General features: G+C 34.9%; 1 protein-coding gene across 1 annotated transcript; it reads left to right on the top strand.

The window, feature by feature from the left end:
- The first annotated feature begins 7,512 nt into the window (after positions 1-7,512).
- LOC110101965 (cysteine-rich receptor-like protein kinase 15) lies at positions 7,513-20,080 on the top strand. Its single transcript, XM_028692494.1, has 12 exons — positions 7,513-7,619; positions 8,034-8,244; positions 8,341-8,575; positions 8,668-8,818; positions 8,918-9,206; positions 12,344-13,171; positions 17,703-17,843; positions 17,965-18,104; positions 18,216-18,426; positions 19,035-19,272; positions 19,337-19,481; positions 19,659-20,080. The coding sequence occupies exons 1-12, from the start codon at positions 7,518-7,520 to the stop codon at positions 19,953-19,955; spliced, it is 2,988 nt and encodes a 995-aa protein (XP_028548327.1). The 5' UTR covers positions 7,513-7,517; the 3' UTR covers positions 19,956-20,080.
- The last annotated feature ends 527 nt before the right edge of the window (positions 20,081-20,607 follow it).

Genomic DNA, 20,607 nt, shown 5'->3' with positions numbered 1-20,607 from the left:
TCGAGTGATGCATGGTGGTTTGGAGACCGTAATCAAACTATATTTGCCACATGGTATCATAGTTATTTTAATTGCATTCACTTACACTTGCACTCTATTATTTAACATATTTGCAAATCTATACTACTATTATAAAAACCATTTGAGTTTCCTTTCATATCAAATCATGGCCTTCCATTTTAGTTACTCAAATTAAATCATAACCATTTTTTCAATTATTTTAATTATGATTAATTAATAATTATAATTTTATTTATATCAAATAAACTGTATTAATTAATTTGGCGTTGAAGATGGTGAAAGAGTTGCTTCCATTACTCGTATTCAAGAAGACCGAAGGGACGAACGAAGCTTGATTGACGCCATTTCGGTCGCTTGGAGCCGCATGAAGATGAATAGGATGATGAAGATGAGATGGTTCACTCTCATGAGGAGGATGGGGAAGGAGACAAATGATGTTCATTTTATGTTGGTGACAGAAGAAGAAGAAGATGAAGACAAAGAGGTTGGAGGTCAATTCCGTTTGGTGTAGTCATATGGGAGACGAAGGCGAAGAAGATCAATTTGTGCCGGTTCCACTGTCGTATTGAGAGAGTTGATGTAGTTCTATTGCTTAGTATTATTGCCTTCTTCGTCGGTTAGTGATGAAGGAGACGAAGGGATTTCGTCCTATAAATTTGAGAGAGATGGGAGGAGGGCAGGCCGAGAAAGAGAGAGTGCGTGTGCCGTGTTTGGGGCGATCCAGTGAGCGAGGCAGAAAAGACCGAACGAGATGTAAGAATTGTTCTTAAGAAAATTAACATTTTTTAAATAGAAATTTATAATGTTATTAAAGATGATAAAGATAATTATATGAAAAATATTTAAAAAATATTAAAGTTGAAATTTAATATTAGAAACATTACAAACTTTTTTTTAATTTAATCTTCAAGGGAAAAATGGTTATAATCAATCAATATCAATGAGTCAAAAAGACTTTCAAACAGGCATTTTATTTATTCTCAATTAACATACAAATGACACTTCTCGCTACCAAAGTCATCTAATCATCCAAAAATAAAATAAAATATATACATCAAATATTTATTTGAACTCCTCTTCATATTTTCATTCATCCAATGATTTTAAAAAATAGTTTAGAATACAATAATGTTAACAAAATACCTAATAAACTCTGAATTAATAAAAGGATGTATGTACCTTACATACCCAAAACTCCTGCTCTCTTTTTGAATCAACATACTTAATAAGTTCCTTACCTTTTTTCTGAAATATTTTAAACAACATATGAGTATAGAACTCAGTAGGCCAACATGCTATTCACAACTTGTAATTGAAATAAGGAAGAACACACAAGATTTTACTTTTTTTTTTCCAAAAAGATAAAGATCTTATTCCATGAAAACAAAAGGAGTACAACAAGGGCCCAATTAGTAGAATGATCAGAATAAGAAACCGGATACAATAGAAGATAACAAAAGGGAGATCAATCGAGAAGATAAGTAGGCACAAAAGGCCACCAGGCTCAGTATTGACAAAGACTACCAACCAATCCGAATCCAAGCACGAACCATCCAGGTGAGTGAATGAACAATAAACCATCTAAAAGCCAACCAACCACCAGCATCGCTCAGAAGAACCACCACCAAAGGTTGCCAACCAGTCACAGATTCAAAGTTATGAACCCGAGCCACATCATAGCCCAAACAAAAATAACAATATCCGCATGGCCAACAAAAGAACTCATCCAGAAAAAGCTATAAGTTGCCAACATAGGAGAAGAAACAAAACACCAACATGGCAGCACACCCAAAAAGAGCTGTCTTTTGTATTTATGCTTGTTACATTTACCCACCCAAAAGTGATCATCTCGCAAAATACCTTTATGAGCTAAAACTTCCACTTCTTCAGCCTCAGAAGAAGAGGGATAGGAGCATTCAAGCCAATCAGTTTGCAATCTTACACTATCCCTCCGGTCTGTCTCCCACATGGGCAACCAAAGCATTATCAGAAATTAAATTAACTGGGACCTTAACAAGTTATTCATACAACTGAACAGTAGGAGAAGAAATATTAGATACCACTTCACAAGCAACCACAGCCAAATCCACGGAAGTTTGAGAAGAAACAGTATGAACCGAAACATTAGACACCGAAACCGTAGACAGCTCATGCCCAACTTCCCTATTAATCTCACATAAATCATTATTCTTCTCCTTCGAACAATCCACAGTTATAGGAGTAGAAACATCCATAGGAGAAAGACCACATTATAAAACACAATTACTCAAAGCATTAGACCTACCCAAACTTTACGAATTCGAAACACCTCCAAAAAATTCAGGAACATCACAATTTAGAGGGTCAACCACAACATGTGGCAAAGGCACATGCCCATAAGGCAAAACCTCTGCAGTAATAGGAGAGGACAAACATGAAAAGAAGCTGTGAGAATAAGCAAATCAGAAATAACATGATTAATATCTGCAGAACAGGGAAACTCAGCCAAATTATCCACATTGGAACACATAAGGTTTACATTTTTATTCTAACTTATAAAAAAGTAGGGTTTATACTTTATAGAGCATAACAGTAGGATAAGTTAAACACACATGAAAATATAGATGCAAAAATGCACATAACTCAATACCTGCTTAATTTTAACTCCTCTTTATCATCTCCCACCTACTCTAAGATGGTGCAGAGCAGAGTATTTCCATCACATAGTCAATTCAAAGGTCAGAACAAAACAACTATTGCAGGCTAGAATTTACGCGGCGATAGAGTTAGAAAATTTTGTATCAACGTTGTACGGATATCTAACACACAAACATGAGAAAAATAGAAACACCAAGATTTTTACGTGAAAACCCTAGAAAGGGTAAAAACCACGGTGCCACGCCTAGCTGAAAAAGTTCCACTAGTGTTTGCTTGAGATATAAGAGGTTGACTCGTCCGCAAAAAAATGGACGATCAAATTACAATAAATCACTTCTGGATTGAAATTCAATTATAACGTCGGGTAGAGTTCCGGTGTTACTTGGAGATCAAGCAGAATTCCGGCGTCCTTAGGAAGTCGGGCAGAATTTTGGCGTCGTTCGGAAGTTGGGCAAAATTTCGGCGTCGTTCGGTAGTCGGGCAGAATTCCGGCGTCGGTGCTCGAGGAGTTTCTTCTCTCATAATCTTCTTCTCTTCTCTTCTCCTTCTTCTCCTCATTTTCTCCTCATCTTCTTTCTTGGGTCCCCTCTCAAGAGAAATGAGGGGTCTATTTATAATTTTTTTGAGGATGGCATGACCCGTAAGTAGGAGGAGGATCAAGGACAAAGGTGGAGTGATTCGAATGGATGACCGATATTGAACCCCTTAATCGTGTACCGTTCGTCATACATTTGAAGGTGGTCTTATGTCAGAAGATCTTGGGGTCGTTGGATTCGTCTCGTTGAGCCACTCGATTCGACTATAAGAACGTCATATTTGGAAACCCTTTGGTAACTCAAATTGTGGTTCGAACTTTCCAATAGTGCTTCGGGTGCTTGATTTGAACTCATTTGGGCTCGGATTGAGTCGATTTTGGTGTCGTTGAGTTCATATTTTTGAGACGATCAATTTGACTGTAAGTTCGCTGAAATCAGAGTTCAGGTGATCCCAAATTTAATTTTTGAAAAGAAAATTTTTGTCTCAGCATTGTACGGATATCTAACACACAAACATGAGAGAAATAGAAACACCAAGATTTTTACGTGAAAACCCTAGAAAGGGTAAAAATCACGGTGTCACGCCCAGTTGAAAAAGTTCCACTAGTGTTTGCTTGCGATATAAGAGGCTGACTCGTCCGCAAAAATTTGGACGATCAAATTACAATAAATCACTTCTGGATTGAAATTCAATTACAACGTCGGGTAGAGTTCCGGTGTTACTTGGAGATCGAGCAGAATTCCAGCATCCTTCGGAAGTCAGGCAGAATTCTGGCGTCGTTCAGAAGTTGGGCAGAATTTCAGCGTCGTTCGGTAATCGGGCAGAATTCCGGCATCGGTGCTCGAGGAGTTTCTTCCCTCATAATCTTCTTCTCTTCTCTTCTCCTTCTTCTCCTCATCTTCTTTCTTGGGTCCCCTCTCAAGAGAAATGAGGAGTATATTTATAGTTTTTTTTTAGGATGGCATGACCCGTAAATAGGAGGAGGATCAAGGGCAAAGGTGGAGTGATTCGAATGGATGACCGATATTGAATCTCTTAATCGTGTACCGTTCGTCAAACATTTGAAGGTCTTATGTCAGAAGATCTTGGGCTCGTTGGATTCGTATCGTTGAGCCACTCGATTCGACTATAAGAACGTCATATTTGGAAACCCTTTGGTAACTCAAATTGTGGTTCGAACTTTCCAATAGTGCTTCGGGTGCTTGATTTGAACTCATTTGGGCTCGGATTGAGTCGATTTTGGCGTCGTTGAGTTCATATTTTTGAGAAGATCAGTTTGACTGTAAGTTCGCTGAAATCAGAGTTCAGGTGATCTCGAATTTAATTTTTGAAATTTCCGACTTGATTTTGCATCGAGATTCATGCCCGATCCAGATGATTTTTTTATGATATATCAACAACGTAGTATAGAATTTGTATTGAGCCTAAGCACATATTTCACAGTGCATTTTCTTTTACATGACGGATATCATAAATGCCATAAAATGCATACTGTTGCATATGCAGTGTATAGCTAAAGAATTAAAATAAAATGTTTAAGTCGTCCAGTTTCAAAAATTCCCCCAAATTTTAGATACCTTCTTAATATTTCAGAATATTATTAAATTCACATAGATTATATAAAATGTCAGTTTAGCATATTTTTTCAACTGCATAATGGTTCAAAAGTGGTGCATTTATCTAGACTTATCAAAAAATCATACAGAGTAAATTAACCAGATATTTTATATTTTTTTATAAGAAATCATGCCATAATGACTCCTAAAATTTACATTCTTATAGTCAACTTGTTCAAAATAGAGTGCACAGTGTTATACTATAAGATATATGATGAAACTTTCCCCAAATTTAAGAAAAGTATAATTTTAAGCCTATATTTTTATAGAAACATAACAATTGAAATCATAATTATGACATAAGCATACATGTAAAAACACCACGTGCTCGACTATAATCACGCCACAATTGAAGATATTTTGGTCATCTAATTTATGATTTGAACATTCTAAATGCTCTTCGAGTCCTCGATTTAGACCCATTTGGACTCGGATTGGGTCGAATTTGGTGTCGTTGTGTTGTTCTTTCTAAGACGTTCAACTCAACTATAAATTTGCAGAAATCGGAGTTCAGATGATCCTGAATTTAATTTTGAAATTTTCTAACTCAATTTTACCTCGAGATTCATGCCCAATCAAGATAATTTTTTGATGATATATCAAATAATATTTTTTATTTGCATTATTATCTATTAATATTTTAATAGTATTAAAAAAAAAAGACCTAAAAAGCCTGAAAATTCTGGCTTTGTAGAAGAGTTGGCGGGTTTGTGGGGTGTGAAAGAGGTTTTCTTTTCTTTTGTTTAAGAGCTCCAAATATAAAATGGTACATCACATATTTAAAATATATGAATATTCTATCAATTATATAAACTTTCCTATAAATCTAAGAAAAAATTAAATTAGAACATTCTAATACAAATTAAATTAAATTAAATTAAATTTGAAAAATTTTAATTTATTTTAAGATTAGTATTTATTTTAGATTTACTTTAAAATTGTTTATTTAATTTAAAATTAATGTTTGTTCGTATCTTTTCGTAACTCTTATCGTTTCGTATCCTTGTTCGTATAGTATTTTTGTTTCGTATTGATTTTGTTACATTTTAAAATTGAAAAAAAAATTGGGAGAGATAAAATTGTTGTGCAAAGCCTTCTTATTTTCAAATGTTCATCAATTCATGGGGAGTTTAGAAGATTCTTAAAATTTGAAAATTATACAAACAATAATTGTTTTCCCATCATCAAAAAGGGGGAGATTGTTAAGAGAGTTGCTATTTGCATGTTTTATATTCTTGCAACTTGTATAATTTTGATGATTCCAAATATTATTATTTTAAGTTTTGTTATCTCATAATACTTTTGGAAGATTTGTTTTTGCTCTTGTATGGACTAATATTTCAGGAAATTCGAACTCCAGACTAATGAAGACTTCAAATCAAATTCAGCATAAGATAGTTTGTAAATTGAACTTGTATTTTTCTTTGAATTGAGTTTGAGAGGGAGTAATTGTAATTGTGTAAATAAGCGCACACACACTTGAGGGGATCTTTAAAAATTTATAATGATCGTAGGGGACGAACACAGTTCGTACGGAACGATCAAGTCAGTTATCTCCTCGGAAGAGCAATGGAACGAGCAGGAAGCGAAGAAAATTTTTCTAAGTCCTGATCGTCCAGGACGAATTATTCTTTCATCACCTGGTAGCTTTTAGAAAAGCTAATTGATGATCCTACCCCTCAATCCAAGGGCTGAAGATAGATTTCGTAGCATTTGAGGTGTATTGGAGGGCAACCATTTTTATCGATTGCATTCGAAAATGTATGGAGGGTTTTATTTAATATATTTATTTATTTTATTTTTTAACTATTTAGGCGTTAGGGTTTAATTATTATTTTTATTTTTTAAAAATGTATAGAGGATTATAATGAAAAATGTCTGAACCAATCAAGTTAAATTTAAATGTAGGATGATTCAATTCAATTGATTTAATCCAATTAATATCGATTAATTGACTCAAGTCGAGTCATATTACATCGATCAAAGTTGCCGACGTTGATTTAAACTCGAGTCGAGACGATTTAAGTCGTTATCAAGTCAAGTTGATTCAACATAGTTCAATTTATTATAATTGATACCAAATCGGTTATAATTAGCTTGAAATCGGCTCGGCTGATGTAGTGGGGAATGTCAATCAGTACGTGTCCTAAATTTAGTTCAACTTTAGCTAAAATCCCGTCAATCAGCAAATGTCCTAAATTTTGTTCAACTTTAGCTAAAATCACGATAATCCAAAGTTTAAATGCCTACAAAAATTGTGTGGTTGCTCTTACCTTAATCCCACCCAAATTTTATTGTAAGTCATGTATCAAATTGCCTTTAATTATCTGATATATCTATTCACTTTGAACAACTTCTCTATTATTACACTTGTTTTCAACTTTTATTAATAATTTTATAGCTTGTAAATATAGGTGAAATAATCTTATGTATGCAGGAAGGAAGATTATGATCCGGAGAGTCGCCATTTTCTTGCCAGTTGGAATACTACTCCTTATATGTACAATTATTTTTTTAATATGGAGAAGAAAAAGAAGAGACAAAGGTATGTTTTGGAAAAATTATTTATAACAAAAGTGGACTCATTGCAGAATTGATGAAATCAAATTTCTATATGAATCAGGAACAAAAAAATTACAGAATAATCAAATGGCAGTAATTCAAGGCGCAGAATTAGCATCAAAACTTAAAATCAAAGAGAATAGTATGGAATTTTCACTGATCAAATTTTCGAGCATTATGGAAGCAACAGACAACTTTTCTTCTACTAACAAGCTTGGTCAGGGTGGCTTTGGTTCTGTTTATAAGGTGATTAATTGCTCAAGGCATCCTTTGAAATTCCACAAATGAATTTAGTAAACTTCTTTCTTAGTCATGATTATGCATTTGAAAGTAGCATTAACATCATTTTAGAGGTTATGTAAAACTAGTAGAACAACATGTATAGATAGTATGGTGAACATTCATTATAATTCTTGCATTATTTTAATTTATACTGAATTTTATGCTCAAAATAATTTTTTGATGAAGAATGTCATGATTATAGACAAAATACCATGAGTTAGACCATCAAATATATCAACCTTAAATTGGTATGTTAAGACCACTTACTATTGGTGTGCACCATTCTTATAATAACAATCTACTAAATGTCTTTTAAAGCAAAATGGTAGAAAAAAGTGTTAACATTGTCCTTTCCATCTCAATTGTTTATCATTACAGTGCTATCTTTCATCAGGCGAATCTATGGCAGTTAAACGACTGGATGCATTTTTTGGTCAAGGACTGGAGGAATTTATGAATGAAATAAAGCTTATTGCCAAGCTTCAACATCAAAATCTTGTTAAGCTTTTGGGTTGTTGCATTGAAGGAGATGAGAAGTTACTCATTTATGAATACATGCCTAACAAAAGCTTGGATTATCATCTTTTTGGTTTGCTATTCTAAATAAATTACATTACAATTCATGTGTGTACTCCATTTCAGCTTTTGATTATTAATCCACTTGATGAATTTTTGTCATTTGCAGATCAAAGTAGAAAAGAACAACTAGATTGGTCAAAGCGATTTGCCATAATTGATGGGATTGCTCAAGGTCTTCTTTACCATCACAAATACTCTCGAGTTCGAATTATCCATAGAGATTTAAAAGCTAGCAACATTCTCCTGGATCTCCAAATGAACCCAAAAATTTCAGATTTTGGTTTGGCTCGAATTCATGCTAGCACAACACCAACAAACACAAATAGGATTGTTGGTACATAGTATGTGATTTTTTTTGGCAAGCTAATGAAAAACACTATTCATATCACATATATTATCAAATAATGAGGTAGTTTCTTTTGTGAACATGCAGTGGTTACATGTCTCCCGAGTATGCAATGGAGGGCCTTTTCTCAGTCAAGTCTGATGTCTTTAGCTTTGGGGTTTTAATGCTAGAAATCATCAGTGGGAAGAGAAATACTTCCTTTCATAAGTATGGGAAAGCTCTAAACCTGCTTGTACATGTAAGATATTAAATTTGTGTTGATTTCTTTTTTCTAATATGATGAATACAATTTAGGCTATAAATTTATGTCCTAATAAGTAAAAATGGTATGTTTCAGGCATGGGAGCTATGGAAAAATGGAAATTGGCTGGATTTTGTTGATCCATCATTAGGTGATAAAATCCCATCAAATGAGGTTTCAAAATGTATCATTGTGGCACTTATGTGTGGTCAAGAAAAAGCAGCAGATCGACCTATAATGTCAGAAATTATTACCATGCTTAGTAGTGAAAATGCAATTTTACAAGATCCAAAGAAGCCTGCATTCTTCACTACAGAACATGAAGTGGCTTCCGAATTATTAATATATGGTTCACAAAATGATATCACTTTGACAGTTTTAAAAGGTAGGTAATGCCATTGAATCTCTTCTTGGAATGAGCAAGTAGTTGTTATGTTGCAAAAACTTTGAAATTATGCATTTCTTAAAGATCAAAGTTGATGGAATATATTCTGAATACTCGAAACTATTTGGCTGGGCGTCAAACTTTTTTTTTTTCTCGAATAAAATTAAACAACTAAAGATCTGTGCATCAAACTTAATGAGTCAAATGGTAATCTATAGGCATGTTTTAAGTCAATAGGAATTCGACAAAACCTTTAATATCTTTTAAGATTGTGACACTTTTAAATTTGTAATTTCAGTTTTTATAATCCAAGTCTTGTCTCATTTTTTTTTTTTTTTGCAAATATTTTTATCATAACTTGTAAATTAAAAACTTTTGAATATATATACCAAACATCCAATCAAACAACTAAGAGGAAGAAATTAGAGCCAATAGGACATCCCTTAATTCTCTAGCCATAGATAAAGGAGCAAAATTATTCATGTGATTCCACATGAATTTAACGTGCCCCTATTATAAAATAATGTCACCAATATTGACGTGGTTGGGTCAACTTTAGCTTTCGACAAAGTCCATTATGAAGTTCTTATTTAAAAAAAAAAAAAGATTTTTTAACAATGTTGTTGCTAAAGTTGCAACTGTTGTTTGAAAATTTTGAGAGTGAATTTGCTCGAAAGAAACACATTATGTTGGCGCCATCACAAACATAGTATGCTATATAAAAATAATTATGGTATTTAGGGTTGGCACCCTCTTGAACTCTATATGAGACAAAGCGCTATATGATGAGAGCCACCACTTGAGCCTGTAGGGGTCACCTCTAGAATCTAATTTATCTGGGATACTGATAAGAATGTCAGTTATATAGTGAAACCTCTTAAGTAAAAAGAATTTAAACATTGGCATGGTGGAGCCAGAAACTTTTTCTAGAGGGGTTCCAAAATTTTCTTTTAAAAAATTTCTCTAAACTTTTTCCATCCGGGTCTTGGACTAGCATTGGCACTTTTAATTTTTTTTTTTTAAATTAAATACTAAATATAAGCTAAAAAATACTTCTTTTTCAATATAAATAAGTAAAGTATCATTCATCCACTAATCTCTAATTCTACTTCGAAGTTGAGTTTTTATAATAGTCATTGCAAAAAATGCAATCGGCAAGACTAAAGCCAATTTTAATAATATGAAAATAAGATTATATAAAATATCATTCTTTTCAGTAAGACATCCAATATATTTTAGGGAGATTTACATACATACAACTTAATACTATGCTATTTACATATTTAACACCTAAAATTTTAATATTACATACATACCACTCATAGTTCATTTTCATATCAAATATGAGTGGTAGAAATGAAATATATGAGTGGTAGGAAAGAAATGTAAGTGATATATTTGATATTAAAATAATATAGGGTGGTATTCATATAATATTAAAGTTTTAGGTGTTAGATATGTAAATAGGATGTTATAAAGTGGTATGTATGTAGAAAATTGAGGATAAGATTTCCCAACCTACCAATCATAGCAAATGTTAAAAAAGATTTCATATTTTCATCTATAATTGGAAAATCAAAGCAGATTTCATTTAAGACTAGAATAGCTTTGTATGACGGTATTGGAAAAGCTTTGTGGCTTGTGCGACGATACATAGATAAAGGAGAAATATAAAGCAGACAAAGCAAGAAGAAAACCTATAGAGATGAATAACAAGATTACCTTGAACACTTTGAAGTTGAATGAGTTTTATTTTGTTGTTTTATTCTCTCAGGATCGGTCGTTGCCCGACAGAGCAATAGTTGCGTCGAAACTTTGTTCCCAGTGGCAAGAACGGAGCACTGTCGCATGAATCAGAGGTAGAATGGAATCGTGTGGAGCAGAGCACAGTCGCGCAGAGCAAACGTAGAAGGGAATCATGAGGAACAGAGGCGGTCGCCAGAGCGGAGAGCGACTGGAATAGAATTTAGGGTATATATATATATAATGAATTTAAACATTATTTGATTTAATTTAAACTTACTAATTTTAAATTAAATCAAATAATTTTTAAGTTCATTCTAAAAATTAGTTACATGTGTAAAAAGAAACTGGAAGAGTCAAATTGAGGGAAAAAACTCCTAAGAGATCCAAAAAAGACCAACCAAAAGGTGCCAAAATTGCACATGTCAAAAGAGGCAAAAGGAAATTCATAGAACAAAAAAAAAAGGCTTAGGAAACTAGGGGTGTCAATTCGGGTCGACAGGTCAGGTTCGGGTCGAATCCGAGTTGACCCGAACCTAGACAGGTCAATCCAAACCCGACCCATTTTTGAAAATGGGTCGGACATTTCAACCCGGGCGTGACCCACGCGGGTTGCCGGGTTGACCCGACCCTACCCGGTTTAGCAGATTTGGCTAAAGAAGGGCGAGCGAGTGCGGGCGGTGTCGCGCAAGGCAGAGGGCGTAGCCGCGAGCTCGTGACAGCGCGAGTGCTAACTGAGTCCGCGGGTCCGCGCTTGCGGACGGAGTCCGCGGAACCGTACGACGTCGTGAGTGCAAGGCGTGGGCTGACCTGCTGAGTCGACCTTTGGGTCACGAGCTGACCGCTCGACGGTGTGAGTGCGGGGCGCGATGGCGCGAGTGCGCGACAGCAGGTGGACTGGTGGAGTCCGCATGCGAGTGCGACACCGCGCAAGCGCGGCAGCGAGCGACGTCTCGAATGCGGGCTGAAACCGGGATGGACTCGACTTTCGGGTCAGTGTCGAGTTGATTCAGGTTTCCGGATCTATCCGAACCCGACTCGTTTTTTGATACGGGTCAAAAATCCGAAACTGAATCTAACTCGTTTGCTAACCGGGCCTACCCGTACCCGGACTTTTCCAGATCCGGTATTGAGTCGTGTCAAAAATTGACACCCTACAGGAAATCCATTGCAATCACCGAGCAGCACACAATTTATGACCCACAAGCCCGCAGTGAAGATTCTTCCAACACCTTTTTTTTTTTTTTTTTTTTTTTTTATTTTTTTTTTTGCGTGTGAACACCTTACTGCTAAGCAAAGGGAAGTCATGCAGGTACATCTGTACATTGTTGAATAGATAGATTTCGTATGTGTTTTAAGACAAATTTATTAGCCCAGCTTAGTTCTGTGATTATGTCCAATGCATTGTCCTTCATCTCTCAGGCACCGAATGTCACCTCCCAACTCTCCTCTCTTCCTCTTCAGCCTCCTTACAATAATACTATCCATCACCGTTCAAACTTTTTCCCAGGGTGATCAGAACAACCCTTTCATCACCGACTGCCACGGCGAAAACTTCACCTCATCAAGCCCCTATGACTCCAACCTCCGCCTTCTTCTCCACGAACTCATCAAATCCACCCCCAACTCCCCCTCTTTCTTCTTCCTCAACAACTCCACTTCCCCTCAAATCTTCGGCCTCGCGCAGTGCCGCCCTGACATCACTCCCGCTGTCTGTTCCACTTGTCTCAACCAATCCGTCGTGGCCTCCCTCAACAATAAAGGCTGTGGACTTAAGAAATCTTTCGCCAACCGTGCTGGAAACTGCCTCATCCGCTACTCCGATCAGACGTTCTACAACAGCTTGGAAGAGAAATTGTTCGTTCATTACTCCTATACCGATAACGCATCTGCTTCCTTCAACAGCCGAGTGAATATCTTGATGAAGAGAGTGATGTCGTCGGCGGCGGCCGCGGTGTTGAAATTTGCGGTGGGGGTTGCGAATGATTCGGTGGATGCGCCGAATATCTATGGGATGGGATGGTGCTCGTTGGATTTGGCGAGCAGCGACTGTGCCCAATGCCTTAGTAACGTTTTCGATAGGATTCCAGCTGGGAAGACTCAGGGTAGCGGGGCATTTGCGAGCTGTCATTTGAGATTTGAAACATATCAGTTCTACTCAAACTCTACATTGCTGCCAGCACCGGCGCCGGAGGCAGGAGCACCGACGCCGCAGGCAGGAGGTGAGTGTTTAATTTCTGCGTACCTGAATCTCTAATTTTTAATTTACACTATTTCTTGTTTTATATTCCATGCATAATTTAGATTGGATCACCTTAGAATGAATGATATAGCCAACTAGAACAGATCAAAAGATAATCTCACATCATGAGATTATTATTATTATTTTTAAGTTTTATGCTAAAAATTAATACCTGAATCATTCTTCAGTTGTATATTTAGGCTAATTTGAAACAAATGACATTAAAGATGATAATTGCGGAAATAAGTAATTTACGTAATTCGTAACTCTCATAAATTTTAATATCTTTCCTATAATAAAACATGATTTTAAAGAGAGCATAAATTACTATTGCATTTGACCGACTTGCATTCCCACCGACTCGATTTCAATAGAAGTTTTTGGCCGACTTGCTCCACAACGACTTTAGACAATGATAGTGATAGAAAAGTCTTTTCAAGAAATTCACTATTAAGAGGACAACGCGTCGACATAGTTTTTTTTTTGGAAAAAATTGGGGCAGAGCCCGTATATTAATCACCAAGGTTATAATAATCAAAAATTACAAGTATAGAAATAAACTATACCGAGAGCAGAAAGTAAAGACAAAATATAGGAAAAATAAGGAAGAAAAATCCTAAGTACTCAGGAAAAAGGTCTACATCTCATAGACATCAAAGCCATCATCATAATTGCCACAAACCACAAAAGCCACAATGACACTGGTTGCCCAAGCAGCAGGGCCCTCACAGTGCCCGAAAAATGCCATCCTGGTTGCCAAAAGACCCTCCTAGGAGGCGTAAGAGATGTAGACCTGCACATCATTGTCCCAAAAATCTGCAACTGCAAAATTCCAGCAAAGGAGCTGGGCAGAATTCTCCATGCAAAAATTTTAATCAGTAAGAAGCCTGGACGGTCAAAGAAAACGGCCAACAGGCTCCCAGAAATAAACTCTAAAAAACTTTCTTTCAAATTTACAATGGTCCCAGTAATAGTTCTGCACCGGCTAGAGGACCAGAAATACGCATCAGCCCAGAATTTCCAAAAACAATGGTTTGATCTTCTCCAAACACTTCCAGTTTCTAACTTTTGCAGGAATAGCATGAATGATAACATTTTTTAAATCAGTGGGACTTCTCCATTCACCCGAAAACCTCCTGTTATTTCTTTCTCGCCATAGAAAGTAAACCAAAGCAGCCAGTGTAAGGAAGCAGAAATTACATTCATTTCTGCCATGAATTCTCAAATTCCCCAAGTAATCATAAGCTTCTAAAATGTTTGGTCTAAGATAGAATGTGGCCATTGAGGGAAATAGCCCGGTAAGGATAAAAAAAGAGAAATCACATTCAAAAAATACATGAGAATGCGTTTCTAAATGTCCAGAGCAAAAACCACATCCAGAATTCACCGTAATACCTTTCAAAATGAGATTATCAGTCGTCTTTAATTTCCCTAACAGAGCCATCTAGGCAAAGCAAGCAAAACGTAAAGCATAACCTTTGTGCCAAATGTACTTACTCCAAACCACATCCTCCAAATTACAGTGAAGTTGAGATATAAAATTACGGGGAGAAGGATTAGGATAGCCCTCCCAGTAAAGCACCGGTTGCTCCTCCTCAATAACAGTGTTCAAAATAATAGATTTGACATTAACAGGAACACATTCAGGAATATTCCAATTGTTATGTTGAATGAAGTCTTTAACCCAAGAATGAGCTAAATTGGGGGAATAAAACATATCAACAACCGGCTTGTTATCACACCACGGGTCCCATAAGAAAGAAAGATTACAGTTTCGGTGCACAGAGAAAGAAACAGTAGAGTTGATGCAAGCAGCAGTGCGGCAAAAAAGTTTTCAGAATTGAGAAGCTGAGGTCGGGGGCAACTTCCAAATGGAGTCATATTTTCTCTATACCAGGTGTCAATTAAAGTATGTTCATTATACATTCTAAAAATAAAGGAACAAGCCATGTTATGGAAGATAGAATCAAAGGATGGCAAGCCCAAACCTCCCTTAACTTTAGGCTGAGCAACTATCCGTATATATATATTAAAAAAAATAGTATAAAATGTATGATTCTATTTGAATCAATTTATTATTTTATTTTTACAAATTATTTTCATTATCAAACATTAATTTATTATTTATTCTAAAAAACGGATTTGTTTAAAAATACCAAAAAAAAAAAACAATTTTAAGTTGTTTTTATTTAAAAACAATTTTCTCCCAAAACTTTTAATTCACTTTGTTTCAATTTCTTTCAACTTTACATCTACGTTAAGCCCTTATATGCATATATATAATTATCACAAGTTGGTCTTCCGAACGAATTAAGATTTTATTTTGGATAGTTTTTTATTACTTTATTTTTTATATTATAATTATAATATTTATTTGGTCATTACTTTCTCGCTGATTAAAAAAATTATGCTAGAAAGATGTTTTTGACAATAACGTGAAAAATTTACTTGCTCTACAAAAACTTTACAAAACAACAGAAAAATATCTCAAATAAAGCTTAATTGATCTATGGGTTTTTATCCACTTATATTTTAAAATTAATTTGGATATTTGTCCTCATAGATGATGACATCAAAGATGATCAATTGATTAGAATTAAATATTTCATAGAATTTATAATTCTCCAAGGTCTTAATATATCTACTTCTATAGAATAAAATTCAAAAATGAAAGACTCTACCAATTTCTTTTTTGGAACATTTAGGTCATTTAAGAAAAACTTACACACAAGCATAAACTCTCAACCAATAGATTAAAGAGAGTTGTATTGTACAAAACTTTTATATGATAATAGCGAAGAATAGTACATCATATCATATATATGGTAACATTTAGCACTAAGCTTTAATCTCCTTTAATCGTACTCTGACATTTCTTCTATGAGTGGGCCTACCAACTAAAGCAATTGGTGTGGTTCACATTGACTTTCAATGAAAGGTTCGATTCATTGAACCGTTTGGTGTAACTTTTTTATTTTTTTAAAAAATTTAGGCTTAGCCCGTATATTGAAGGTATAAAAAGAGAATTATAAGTAATGAAAGAAAACAAAAAGAGGTCCCATACAAAAAGGGATTTCTCAATGAGAGCACAAAAAACGCTCAACATAGAGCACATACAGGAAAACATCTTGAAAGCAAAATACCAGAAAGAAGAAAGCTCCCATTGCCAAAAAGGGGGCAACATACTAACTTTCTCAAAATACAGCTTCAGCTAAGACCGGTAAAATCAACACAATCAATTCTAGCTACCAGAAGTAGTACTGCCACAAAATAGCTTCCTCAGCTAAATCAATTCCAAATACTTTGAGCAGTTCTTCCACTTAATAACTTTCTCAAAAACAGCTTTTTTAATACTTAGAGAAATGGTGGTGATGCTTTGAAAATTATTCACAAATTTCCTATTGTTCGTTTCTTTCCAAATATAATAAATGCAACAGCAAGTAATGAGAAAGTAGAGCTTTTTAACCGGCTGTTGGGTACTGTGTTCTTCATCAATCCATTCTAAAAGTTGGAGAATAGTGGGCCTAAGAAGGAGTTGCTTAGAGCTAGGCATGAGATCCGATAGAATATCAAATGAGTAAGAGCATTTAAAGAATAAATGAGAGTCACTTTCAGGATATTCATAACATAAACTGCACATTAAAGGGACAAAGATGTTCCTTTTATGCAATGCTTCCGCAGTTTTCATTTCCCCAACAATAGCCAACCAAGTGAAACTCGAGAATCTCAATGCATACTTAGCGTGCCATACCAAGTTAAACCAAGTGCAGCTAGGCAAATTAGAGTAAAACTCCTTAATATAATCAATAAATTTACTATTGTTTTGATTTCCCGAAACATGGCAGTTGTTAGAACTCTCCAAAATTGGAATTTCATGAATAGCATTGCTAACAGGAGTAATAGAATCTGGTAAAACCCAGCTGTTGCCCATGATGAAGTCCCTGATGAAATGAGTTTGAGAGTATTTTTATCAAGATTCTCAATAGAGGCCTTACTAAAAATAATGATATAATATGTATATAATAAGTGGGAAATAAGTTGCCCATTTTAACACCATTAAAAGTGCCATAGGAGTACTGATGTTCAAGCATGTTAAAAAAGAATCCATCACAATGCTGAAATTGTAGGGGTAGAGAAAGCAGCATTGCCTAAGATCATTAGAAGAGTTGAAAAAAAAAGAAACCCGTTAACAAAACCTTTCACATTTGTAGAATAGATTAGATGTAACCTTGACTCCAAGTCTCCAAGAGATGCAAAGAGTTGGAAAGCACTTTTGAGCCATTTTACGCACAGAAAATCTCTAATGACATTTTTATGAGAGAACTTAAAAAGTGACAACTGTTCTTTTTTAATCATATATGTAAATTGTATTTTATACAAAAAAAAAAGAAAAAAATATTAAGTAATTTAAGAATATTTAGCTTATTTCTCTAATCGCCAAAACCACAGATTTTCCGCATGTTATGTCACCAATAAAGTCCGCCTCTTCCTAAAGTTTCCCTTTTTTGTAGGAAATATAAGCACAAATAAAAGGAGTAAAACAGTAGCAGTTGTTGCTGGGATCTCTGGAGCTGTTGCACTGCTGCTTTTCTGTACATTCTTCATTCTTCTACTGCGACAAAGGAAAAGAAAATTATTAGCATCAGAAATCAGTAATGATGATTTTCTTCATTTTATGTGCCATTTCTAACCTAAATTAATAATTTGGCACAAACGTATAATTCCAGTAAAATCAGTTATTACAAATGTTTACAACTTGCTTTTGAATACTAGGATATGCTGTGGATGAGGAAGAAGTTCTGGAAAAAAAATTTGAGGTTAAAATGATTGATTTTTGTGCCATAAAAAATGCTACGAACAACTTTGCTAAGGAAAATAAGCTTGGCGAAGGCGGATTTGGGCCTGTTTACAAGGTGAAGGCATACAAAGATTGTGAAATTTGTTTGACATTCTATCTACTTTTACAATGTTGTCGCTCAATTTAAGCATAAGATCTGAAATTGACAGTTGAATGGAGTATGCAGGGAGTGCTCATGAACGGGCAGGAAATAGCAGTGAAAAGGTTATCAACAACTTCACGGCAAGGACTCCAAGAAATGAAAAACGAGATTAATTTCACTGCTAAGCTTCAGCACAAAAACCTCATAAGGTTGTTGGGTTATTGCCTGGAACAGGAGGAGAAGCTGCTTGTTTACGAATTCCTCCCCAATACAAGCCTTGACAAATTCTTATTTGGTATGCATTTTGTATTCATCTCCGATTCTTCTACTTCAAATTATTTGATTAACACTTTATTTACTCTAAATCTGGACTGTGTACATTAAAAAGGACAGACAAGTTCCGCCGCAAGAATGAGACTCAACAGATCACTTGGCTAGTGTAATCCGCAGTGTTCATCAGTAAAAGACGAAACAAATCACAGCCGCACACACGCATACACAAAGCATTATAAATACACATTTACATAAGGCAATAAGGAAGTGAGAGTACTGAGTTAGCAGATGCATTAATCTACTGCAGCTTTTCCACTGTATAATTTTCTCCTTTGTCGTTTCTTTATACATCATGGTGCTGACACCATTCTGATTTTTAACATTTTTAGGCTTCGTTTGGGACGACTTTCTTGCTGCTTCATAAAGCAGCTTTCTACTACAAAAATTTTATTTTTTGTCTTAAAAAACTGTTTTGAGAAGCTACAAGAAAGTCATCCCAAATGAAGCCTTAATCTCTATTACAAAGCTTGACCATTTTAGCTAAATTAGTCAACACATATAGCTTTTTGGCTTCTCTATGTTTCAAACAAACTTTCAACCTGAGACAGCATGGAACTTTTGTTTCTGCAGATCCCATAAGGAGGATACAAATAGGCTGGGAATCAAGGTTGAAGATAATAATAGGGATTGGGCGCGGTCTTCTTTATCTTCATGAAGATTCCCGATTGAGAATTGTTCATCGTGACCTGAAAGCAGCTAACATCTTGCTTGACAGTGACATGAACCCAAAGATTTCAGATTTTGGTCTTGCAAAACTTTTTGGGGTTGATGAAACTGAAAGAAATACAACTCGAGTTTGTGGCACATTGTAAGTATAAATTGCACTTCATTTGTCCCAATTTGTACTCAATAACTCTTTAATTTGTTTGCAGGGGATACATGGCACCTGAATATGCCTTGCATGGATTTTTCTCCACTAAATCCGATGTTTACAGCTTTGGAGTGCTGGTATTGGAGATCATTACCGGGGAGAAATGTACAGAAGCATCAGAGCAAACTGTTAACCTTCTAAGCTATGTAAGGAGTCCATGCTTTGTTTTGTAGAGAAATGATTGCTTTGATTATTAGTGAGGCTTCCTTTGGGATGGCTTTTTCTTTCTAGTATAAAAATTTTAATTTTTATATTAAAAAGCTGTTTCAAGAAGCAGTAAAAAAGCCGTAAGCTTGAATCTGAAGTTGTTTATGGAATATTAGGTTTGGAAGCGTTGGAAACAAGGGAAGGCATTGGAAGTCATTGATAAGAGAATTGGCAAGCGATACTCAGCACAAGAAGCATTGAGAGTCATACAGATAGCGTTACTATGCGTGCAAGAACAGGCGACACAGAGGCCTAACATGGCTTTTATAATCGCGATGCTTTGTACTTCATCCATGAAGCTTCCAATTCCACCAACACCAGCGTATTATAATGGGAAAAGCATCTCTGTTGATTCAAAAGCAGTTGCCAGGAACACCAACCTTGCTTGGCCTCGGGTGGAAAGGCGAGCTTAATTGTCTGAAATCCAAATTTGAAATGATGAGATGGAAGGTAACCATATGTATATTGGTTTATTGCATTTTATAGTGATTAAAATTAATTTCACAATATAATTGATGAATCAATAACTTCAATAGGATTTAGGCTTCTTCTTCTTAAAAGGATTTAGGCTTCTTCTTCTTAAATCTTCTTTCTAGTACAAAAATTTGCTTTCAGAAGCAATAAAAAGCTGTCACAAATGAAGCTTTAATAAATCCTATATATCCGGATTTAGTCAATGGTGGGTATGTTAAATCTTAAAAATTGTTTTACATGATAGTTGGTAAATCATTTTAAATCCTATGAAATTGTTTGCCAATGTAATTCCAGATTTAAGATGGATGGTTCATTTAAAAATTAAATTTAATATGTTTTAAGCTTAATTTGTGTTAAGCATGAGTTACTAATTTATTTTTAATTTTAATTAATGCCAATAATTTATAATGATAAATAATATAATTAAAAATTTGTTTAGCTATCAAATAATTTAATTTATAATTATAGTACTAATTATCAAACTACTTAGTTAAATGTTAATTTAATAAGTATTTAATATATAATTATATGATAATTACCTAATTAATTACTGATTTTTAAATAACTATTTATGGAACTAGTACTCCTACT

Source organism: Dendrobium catenatum, unplaced genomic scaffold, assembly GCF_001605985.2.
Source record: "Dendrobium catenatum unplaced genomic scaffold, ASM160598v2 original_scaffold_213434, whole genome shotgun sequence".
Taxonomy (NCBI): domain Eukaryota; kingdom Viridiplantae; phylum Streptophyta; class Magnoliopsida; order Asparagales; family Orchidaceae; genus Dendrobium; species Dendrobium catenatum.
The sequence above is the reverse complement of the archived record's forward strand: the minus strand, read 5'-3'. Positions and strand labels throughout refer to the sequence as shown.

What these genes read in the sequence shown, in the direction of transcription:
- LOC110101965 (XM_028692494.1), top strand. Translation starts at nt 7,518, where the DNA reads ATGGAATTTTCACTGATCAAATTTTCGAGCATTATGGAAGCAACAGAC. An exon ending in CTTGGATTATCATCTTTTTG is followed by an intron (nt 8,245 to 8,340) that starts GTTTGCTATTCT and finishes TGTCATTTGCAG; the next exon opens with ATCAAAGTAGAAAAGAACAA. An exon ending in AATAGGATTGTTGGTACATA is followed by an intron (nt 8,576 to 8,667) that starts GTATGTGATTTT and finishes GTGAACATGCAG; the next exon opens with TGGTTACATGTCTCCCGAGT.